Below are 9,161 nucleotides of genomic sequence, written 5' to 3' on the forward strand. Positions count from 1 at the left end.
ACAATGGCTACAATATTATTATGCTTGGTGGGGTCTTCATACGACAAAAAACATATTAATGGCCAATTATAGGGAGCCAAGACATCTTAAACTTTTAATTTAGCGTTGAAAACTAAAAGAAGAATAAATGCTGCGCACAGGTTTATGTTGTCTTTTAGTTTTTGGTATTGTGTGGGTTTGGTTTTGTGGTACTCACAATATGCACAGTTCATTTGATCTCTATGTTGGGGTGAAATTGGGATTTTTATGTAGAAATTGGCTAATGTAGTTGTAAAATTTCGGTTTTGTTATCTAGTTTACGTTATAGAATTGCTTATTTTGTAGTTAGAAATTCTGAACTAGATCTTGTGATTTCATGTGATCATTAATCACCTCGACCGTTTCTCCGGATTCGTAAGTAGGTTGAGTTCTACGCTGAAAATTCCCTTGGTAGAGATCAAGAATCCATTGGATAAACCAATGTATTATCGTAGGCAGCCGATCATGTTTTTAATAAGCATGCGTTTAGTTTTATAATATTTTACTCTTATATTCTATCTAAAAAGCTCGTTTATCTTTCCTTTTTAGTAGTCTAGGGGCTTAAAGTCCAATTTTACGTGTTAAAAAATCATTATAATCCATCTGAAGGGATCCGATAACATTAACATGTGCGGTTCGGTTGGCAGTATGATCTACATAATATATCCCAGTGGCATTGAAATTACATCTACTTGTCTATGCATACTTGAGAAATTAGATTGAAGATTGATCTCAGATCACCACCACCACTATAAATGGTAATTCACCATATATCGTCCCCCCTCCACTAAAACTACCATTACCACTTCTTTATTTCCTCCCCCGTCTCTCTACTAATAACTATGGATTATTTTATTAAATACTAGGTATGAAAACCATGTATTACATGAGTATATTTAAAAAAAATTAAATATAAAATTTTACCAATTTGAAAATTTTGAATTTATAAGAAAAATGAGAATTTTTTTGAATTATTAAAATTAATGAGGCTTTAATGTGTTGAATACATTACATATATAAACATTTTCTAATAAATACCTTACATATATGTATTACCTTATATATTAAATGTGGAATTTTCATTTAATAAAACGAAAAATACAATAAAATAACAAGTGGAAAATAGAAAATTTAAAAATTCTAGAAAATGTCATGTGTCTAAATGAATGAGAAGAGGATATGTGACAAAAAACCTTCATTTATTATAGTAGAAATTAAATATAAAATTTTAACACTTTGAAAATTTTGAATTTAAAAGAAAAATGAGAAAAATTTTGAATTATTAAAAATAATGAGGTTTTAATGTATTGAATACATTATATATATATATATATATATATATATATATATATATATATATATATATATATATATAAACATTTTCTAATAAATACCTTATATATATATATATATATATATATATATATATATATATATATATATATATATATATATATATATATATTACCTTATATATTAAATGTGGAATTTTAATTTAATAAAATAAAAAATACAATAAAATGACAAGTGGAAAATAGAAAATTTAAAAATTCTAGAAAATGCCATGTGTCTAAATGAATGACAAGAGGATATGTGACAAAAAAAACTTCATTTATTATAGTAGATTACAAAACATAAATCACAAAATTTTCTATTACACAGTTAAAATCCCTTCGCCTTTATGAATTCAAACAAAAACAAACATTGTTTTTTGTTGGCTTCAAAAGTGTTCATCTTGGGTATGAAGATCAAGATAAAGGTACCCCATCTGAAATCAAACTCATATCAAACCCCACAGTTATCACTCTTAGATATTGAAGCACAATGGCACCAGATTTTCAAGATGAAAAAATCTGGTGAAGATGATGAATGTTGATTGGGGAAGAAGAAGATAAACAAAAAAGCGAACTCCAAAAATAAACTCGATTCAATGGTTTTGATGTTGAAAAGCAGGAAAAGTTAACAAAAGAAAATCCAAACCCAAATCTTTGAAGTTGAAAAAATTGGATAGAAGATGAAGATGATAAAAATTTAATCACTCAAATATTACTTGAGACGAAAACCATCATAGCTTCGAAACTAGTGAATGTCATTGTTTACGGAACCCCACATCTAGTCGCCTTGGATTCTGTCAACGACAACACCTTTGTCGTCGTCGTTCTGCTTCATCTCTACTTCTCTCACTCAACGATGAAACCTCTCCCCTCCCTTTCGGCATGGTAATAAGTAGCGTGTAGCTGGTAGCATTTTGTTAAACGTTACTTGAGAAATCTTTTAGATTTAGAGTGTTTTGTTGAAGCTAAACACTAAAAGTTTGTAATGCCAAACAAGACTTTTTGTTCAAAACATAGCATTTTATCAGACGCTAAAAGCTAAAAACTTCTAAACGCTCCATGTCAAACACGTCATAATGATAGGATGAATGGGAAAGACGAGCGGCTTCAACAGAAAAACTATTATACATTAAAGGGTTTTTCTAATAAAAATATATATAAAATAATTTTAAAGACATATTATACTATATATTAAAAATGTCCGACCTTAGCTACAGTAGATTTGCAAAGAATTTGACATAAATGGTCCTCTATTTATGTTTGTTTGTTTGATTTTGTCAATGTTGTGGCTGATCTTTACAGTGGGGCATTTTATGTCATTTTCTATAATATTGGTGGACACGTGTTCTTCTGCATTTCTTCACCGCTTTCGGATCAAATCAGATTTCAGTTACTGGTAGTGTTCTTCTCAGTTCTCCCCTTTCTTCTCATCGAAATACTCATAAACACATCCTTTTGTACCAGACCACCAGACGACCTCCTCCACATTTCTGCTTAGCGTCTTCACCACCACCATCAGCCTACCATGTCTCTTCTGTTACTCACTGTCACACGAATGAAGCAGATGTGTGTACAGTTACATGTTGCAATACCCAAACATCGACGATGTATGTAACCACTGCTCTCTCAGGATAAAGAGGTCGCCGTGCCTTCTCCATCTTCGCCATGATTGAGAAGAAGATGCGTGTGATTTGTTACATCCACCGCCATCTCCAACTTCCGTTGAATCCAGGTTCCGATCGTAACCTCTCTACTTCTCCCTTTTCTCATGATCTCCAAAAAAAAGTAGCATCTTATTTTCACTGAAGACTTATAGATAGTCGATTCCCAACTTCGACTGCAGATGGTTTCCCACCGTATCGATGTCCGCTTCCAGACACCGAGATCAAATTTTCCGTTTCTGACTCCATCACCGCCATCAGCCACAACTACAAACTCCATATATGACTTTGAAGCACCAAACGAGCCAAAGAAATCTGATATGTAGACCAACGTTTTCATCGGCCTCCTTGCTCTCTTTCTACCACGTCCCTATATGAATTTTCTTTTTATTTTTCTTTTTAGTTATTTCCAGGATGACTTTCACTTTGCAGTACCTCACCGACTTTCACTCATCGTTTCAGATCCTTCAATATTTCACCAATTTCTTATCACCCCACACAGAGGTTATAAATCGAACCTACAAGGGTTTTCCTATCCGATTACGTTTCAGTGGGAAAAAGAAAGAGGAATCAAGAGATTGAGGCTGATACGTTCACTATTTTCTCTTCCTACCACGTCGATGCTACACTATCTTCTTCTTGATGCGCCGATTCCTCCGTTACTTCTTTCCTTCGCAACATCCATACGGTTTTGGTCGTGATACTGCTGAAGGCGTGGCCACTGTCTTTTCGGTGAGCTTTCATATCGCCATTGCAACATGAATTCATTGAATCTTAATTTTGACAGGTATGTCTAAAACTTCCACATATTCAGTCGTTTGGGCGACTGATTTCGACCTAAAATGGAAGCTATAAAATTAGGGTTTTTTTGCTTTGTTGATTTTATTTGCTGTTACTGACAAAGCATATTTAGAAATACATGGTTCTTGAACATCCAATTGTAGCCTTTAGAAAAAAAAGATGCAAGGGAGTCTGAAAAACTTCTTAGGATTGTAAATGTTAATGACAAGTACACAATGTGCACGTATCATGTTGATCCTAACCAGGTAAGTGGCTCTTTTATGTTGCAAAAACTCAGATTTTGTTTTATAGTTTTCATATCCGACCTCATATTTCCTTTTTTAGGAGATTAACCTGAAGAATCATTGATGGGGCCGCTATTTTGTTTGTGGGTGAGCATTTACATACAGTGGTGTACAAGTATTCAAATGATTGTGATGTGAATCGAATTTTCAAATTGTTTATAAATAGTTAGCGTGTGATATGCTTGTAGGTCTTTATGTCTATTTTTTCACACACAGAGGACAGTTAGGAGAGGAACCGAGATAAGTCTTTAAAGTTAAATAGCTAATTCAGAAGAAGAATAATTAGGGACTCTTTGATCTTGGGTATTGAAAATATTAGAGAGTAATTAGTTTCAAGCATTTGGTTCATATTTAACTAGTCATTGTTACTGGTTCTTCCTTAAACTACTTAGTTGTTTTAGTTCTGTTATTTAAAGATGTTTACTGTTGATTATCCTATTTCAACATGGTTATGATTTGAAGCTTTACTATTTCTATTATGGAGCACTTTTCCCCTGTTGTGGTTTTTATTGTCTCTAGAGGCTTTAGAATAAATTGACTTTCTTGGTTCCTTCAAGAGCATGCACTCATAGGTTTTACCTTTGACTGAGTTTTAGATTGCTCTTGGGAGCTTATAGGTACCAAATGCTTTTTTCTGCTTTATTATCGGGGTTTGCTGGGTTTTGGACCATATTACCCCTACACTTACTGCATATGGTGTTGCTTACTATGATGGTGTCATTGGGACTTTGTACACATTGTTGGCCCCTACCTGCTTAGGCACTTGGATGAACTCTATCTCAAAGAGGTAAAAGCTCCCTTTCTCGGGGTCAATGGAAGTTTTCAATTCCACTTTTTTTCTTTCTTTTGTAAGCATACCTTTTTTTTTTTTTTTTGTAATCTTCGGTTAGCATGTAAGCTAGGATTCTTCTGTGTTTTTAGATCAAGTAAATAATCAGATTCGTTATAAGGGATCCTTGAAATTTTGATGTTTTACTTTGAATTTTGTTTTTTTTAACAATTAAGCAAAATTGTGATCTAACTCCCATGTGAATGAAAGTATTGTGGAAACAATGTTTTCAAAGTGTATATTTCATCAACAAAACTGACTATCAATGCCCCATTATAAACATTAGTATATTTCATCACCAATTTATGTGATTTGAGTCAGCTCTGTGTATAATTATTACATCTTTTTCCAAAACAAATAAAAAACTACAAATTAATCATCATCTGAAAATGTAAAAATTAAAGTAAAGTTTTTAAACTAAGACTAGAATTACTAAATTACATAGTTTCTATTAATTCCAATTATTATATCTCAATGTTACCGAAACGGTTAACGGACATTCATTTGGAAATTTGTATAACTGTAGAGTGTTCAATGATCACCCAGTTGACCTATTTAACTAATGTTTCATTCTTTTTAACAGCAATCAGCTAACAAGGAATTCCAGAAGGAAGCCATGTTCCTAAGTGTCAGCCTTTTCGACCAATTTCTTACCAAACAATACTTCACAAATAAAAGGGACCTTAAAATTGTTGCCATTGCAACCAGCCCGCCAACAGGTCCAATGCTTTTTATACTTTTCCTCTTCCATAATCAGTCGACAACAAGAATGATTGTATTTTGATTATTGCAGTATTAGATAGAAGTCATTCAACATTGCTCGATGCGTGCGACATGATGCAGGAAAACATGTCGGCAACAATCAAAATATGTAACAAATTTGTGCAAGACCATCCACCAGCATAACAAGCCAGCATCAACTTCTTTTGCATCCACTTCTGTAATCCAAAATCATGTAATCGCCTTCTAATGAAGAAATGTATTTTGTTGCATATTCTGTCAGACGATCCATATGTCCAATATAAAGGAAATCAGATAGCAACCAATATCATAAACGCTAAAAAATCAAACGGTTCATCGATGGCATATGCAAATAACTTCAACACATACCAATAGTCAACATACGTTTTCTTTAAGCGTAAATATTTAAACCGTCTAACCCCGCGTAGCGGGGGAAACCACTCTAGTTTAGTTTAAATTTTTTCCAATATCAAAGCTAAAAGGGTAACATTTAGACTATTAAAAAAAAGATAATGGACATTTTCTTTAAAAGAGAACGTCAATTTAGATTTTTTAGGGTTTAAATATCATCACTCTATTTTATATGTTAATCAAAGGACAATATCTTAAAATTATAAAGAAAAAGACTTTGGTTTTGTTTTATTTTAACAGAATTCATAAATCTATCCTTATTTTCCATAAAAAAGTTTAGAAGTTTATAAATAGGTTTGTTAGTGCATGTATTATATATATTATGTATGTTTCACCTCACATTAGACTGGTTTTGTAACATCCCTTTTATGTCCTGGTAAACTGGAAACCTTTATTTATATATTGTAATCAACGGGGAAGATATTATTCATGGAAAAAACACTAGTTAACATGGAATCAAAGCTTCATCATATTCCTAACACTTCTTTATAAAAGATTCATCTTTTATGTTCTCCTAAATCGTAAGCAACCCATAGCCATCACCACTACAAAAAAATGCTAATTAGTGACCAAAATGAAATGGTCACTAACAATAGAAAGGGTCGTCACTAAACAATTTAGTGACCAAAATCCCTGTCGTCACTTTTCGTCACTATAGGTCCGTCACAAAACCGATTTAGTGACCAAAACACATAAGTAGTCACTAAATAGTGACTAAAATATCTTTGTCACTAACTCAATGACGACCTGTTTCGTCACTAAATGTTGTCTAATAAACGAAAGTTGTCACTATTTTGTCCCACTAGTGACCATAAAAAGTCATCACTGTGCTAATCAATTAGTGACCATACAAAGTCGTCACTGGTTTATCCAATTAGTGACCATAAAAATTCGTCCCTGTGTTATTCAATTAGTGACTATACAAAGTTGTCACTGGTTTATCCAATTAGTGACCACAAAAAGTAGTCACTGATTTTTGTTGTTTTTTGCATTTGACCCACTTAAGTAAAGTAACTAGTCAATGGTAAAATATACTATTATTCATTGATAAACAAAAATTATTCTCAAATTTAAACAAAACCACAATAGCTAAAAACGAAAATCTTAGGGAAAATTATTTTCCATTTGGTACAGTCTTAAATTATCATGCAGACATACAACTTTTCAGCAAATTATACAAAAAAACCAAATAAAAAAAGGTTCAACTCTTCCCAGTTTTTTTTTTTTTTTTTTTTTTTTTTTTTTTTTTTTTTACAATAAATGCCTTTACATTCTCTTGATCCTTTAAGCAACGTAGGTGAAATAGTATTGCAATACATTAATCTATTACTCTTTAAAATGATGCCCAAACAAAGATGTTATCTTAATCTGCAATACATGTATGTGATTTCAGTTAACACGATTCACTTTTTTTACTTGATAAAAATCCATCAATCAAAGAAACTTACAAACTTACAGCAGTCAAAGCTTGCTTAGAGCTCTTACTCTAATAGTCGTTACTGGTTTATCCAATTACATACTTCATTCCTTATCAAGAAAGTTTTGACTTAATATAGAACTTAAAAGACAAATAAACTCACAATTGATTAATCAATATAAAAAAGCTAAAAATTTAGTGTTTTTGATGCTGATACCTGTAATGCAGCCCTTGGTTCTCTTTTAGAGATATCTGTTGCATGTGTCCATCACAATTGCATGTTTTTGGCACCAATATTTGATTGAAATTTATAAAAGAGCCAAATCAAGACCATTAATAATAACAAAAAAAATCAATCAACAATGATATTTATAAAAAATGGAATGTTCGAACCATACTACAAGATAAAAAATCTTACTTGAACACGTTTAAATTCTCTTGCAACAGGGATTAGTATATGGTCTCCATCACCACATTTTCTATTCTCCCATGGAACATTTATATTGTATCCTTCACCTTCTCCATCACCCTTCATGTCATATGATCCATCATCACCACAGGGATAAAAAGTCCCATACTCATCCCTGCATTATTTATAGTTTTAAACCAAATTTTTTTTAATAAGAGATTATTATTAATATTGGAAACTAATCATTTTACAGAGAAGAACAACACTTGGGAGTCCTTATAGAAGGTCTTTTGAGTACCATTTCCATGATAAACATCGCAATCAACAATTAATATCTTGTTAATACCTAATTCCTGCAATATACATAAGAAGAATTAATTGAGATAATTCATAAGATAGTGGTCAATGGTTGATTTGACAAACTGTATGTATCATTGCATTGAATATTGATCACTCTTACTATGGTGTCCAGGAGGTCTAACAATGGCAAATGTAGAGTTTAGTTCCCCTTTTTGCAACTTTTTCAGCAACCTGTTGAACAAATCGACAATTAATATGACAGTTGATTGCAGAAATGTAAATGTATAAGAGCTTAAAATCGGATAGGAGCTTCTTACATCAAATTCACATATGACCCATGTTTTGAAAACCGGACCGGACCGGCCGGTTCGACCGGGAACTGGTCCTGGATACGGTTCTTAAAGGCCAAAAAACTGATGTTCATGTAAACCGGTGAAAATCGGTCGAACCATTACATAATAACAAGTTTCTTTCAGGGTCAAATCATTCACATATGTTTCAGGTGCCTCATATTTCCCTTTAGGGTCAAATCATTCCCATATTTTTGAGGTGAAAAATAAACATTGTAATTTGTTGTTCAACAATTTTACCTCAACAAGTACTCTTCATTTCTTCTTCTTAGTGTTTGGTTTTACATTCATCCCAATGTATCATATCTAATATAATTGTAGGGTAGACTTGGACACATTAAACACACGTGATACATATAAATCAATCTTTAGTGAATGCAACATTAGATCTATCTATATTTTTTTTAACGTAAAAAAGTTTCAATCTATTAAATTAATAAATGACTTATATATTATAATACTAGATGAAACAATTCTACTTTAGCGGCACAACTTGTCCGTTTCTCATTCCATTCGTTATACGATGATAACTAAGTTTTGGAATTAGATTAAATATATCATTTATTTCGAGTAAAAATTAAGATAAAAAATTGGTATATAAATAAC

At 32.1% G+C, this 9,161-nt stretch overlaps 1 protein-coding gene across 7 annotated transcripts; it reads left to right on the plus strand.

Moving 5' to 3' along the window:
• Positions 1-3,403: 3,403 nt before the first annotated feature.
• On the plus strand, positions 3,404-5,958 carry LOC122195542 (uncharacterized). 7 transcript variants are annotated; one of them, XR_006185860.2, is made up of 5 exons: positions 3,404-4,059; positions 4,139-4,185; positions 4,716-4,885; positions 5,511-5,646; positions 5,721-5,958. XR_006185860.2 is itself a non-coding variant. In XM_042897538.2 (3 exons), exons 1-3 carry the CDS (start codon positions 4,162-4,164, stop codon positions 5,831-5,833), a joined length of 273 nt encoding a protein of 90 aa, XP_042753472.1. In that variant the 5' UTR covers positions 3,404-4,161; the 3' UTR covers positions 5,834-5,958. The 7 variants fall into 7 exon arrangements, 3 of the variants coding, with proteins under 3 accessions (XP_042753472.1, XP_042753470.1, XP_042753471.1); XR_006185861.2 differs by having other exon boundaries at positions 3,404-3,745; XR_006185862.2 differs by lacking the exon at positions 4,716-4,885.
• The last annotated feature ends 3,203 nt before the right edge of the window (positions 5,959-9,161 follow it).

The sequence above is a fragment of the Lactuca sativa genome, chromosome 8, assembly GCF_002870075.4.
Source record: "Lactuca sativa cultivar Salinas chromosome 8, Lsat_Salinas_v11, whole genome shotgun sequence".
In the NCBI taxonomy this organism is placed as follows: Eukaryota; Viridiplantae; Streptophyta; class Magnoliopsida; order Asterales; family Asteraceae; genus Lactuca; species Lactuca sativa.

Bases quoted from the DNA above. Each gene is read 5' to 3' on its own strand.
- LOC122195542 (XM_042897536.2), top strand. From the start codon at position 3,656: ATGCGCCGATTCCTCCGTTACTTCTTTCCTTCGCAACATCCATACGGT. The intron at 3,746-5,510 runs GTGAGCTTTCAT...TCTTTTTAACAG, and splicing joins GCGTGGCCACTGTCTTTTCG to CAATCAGCTAACAAGGAATT. The intron at 5,647-5,720 runs GTCCAATGCTTT...TGATTATTGCAG, and splicing joins TGCAACCAGCCCGCCAACAG to TATTAGATAGAAGTCATTCA.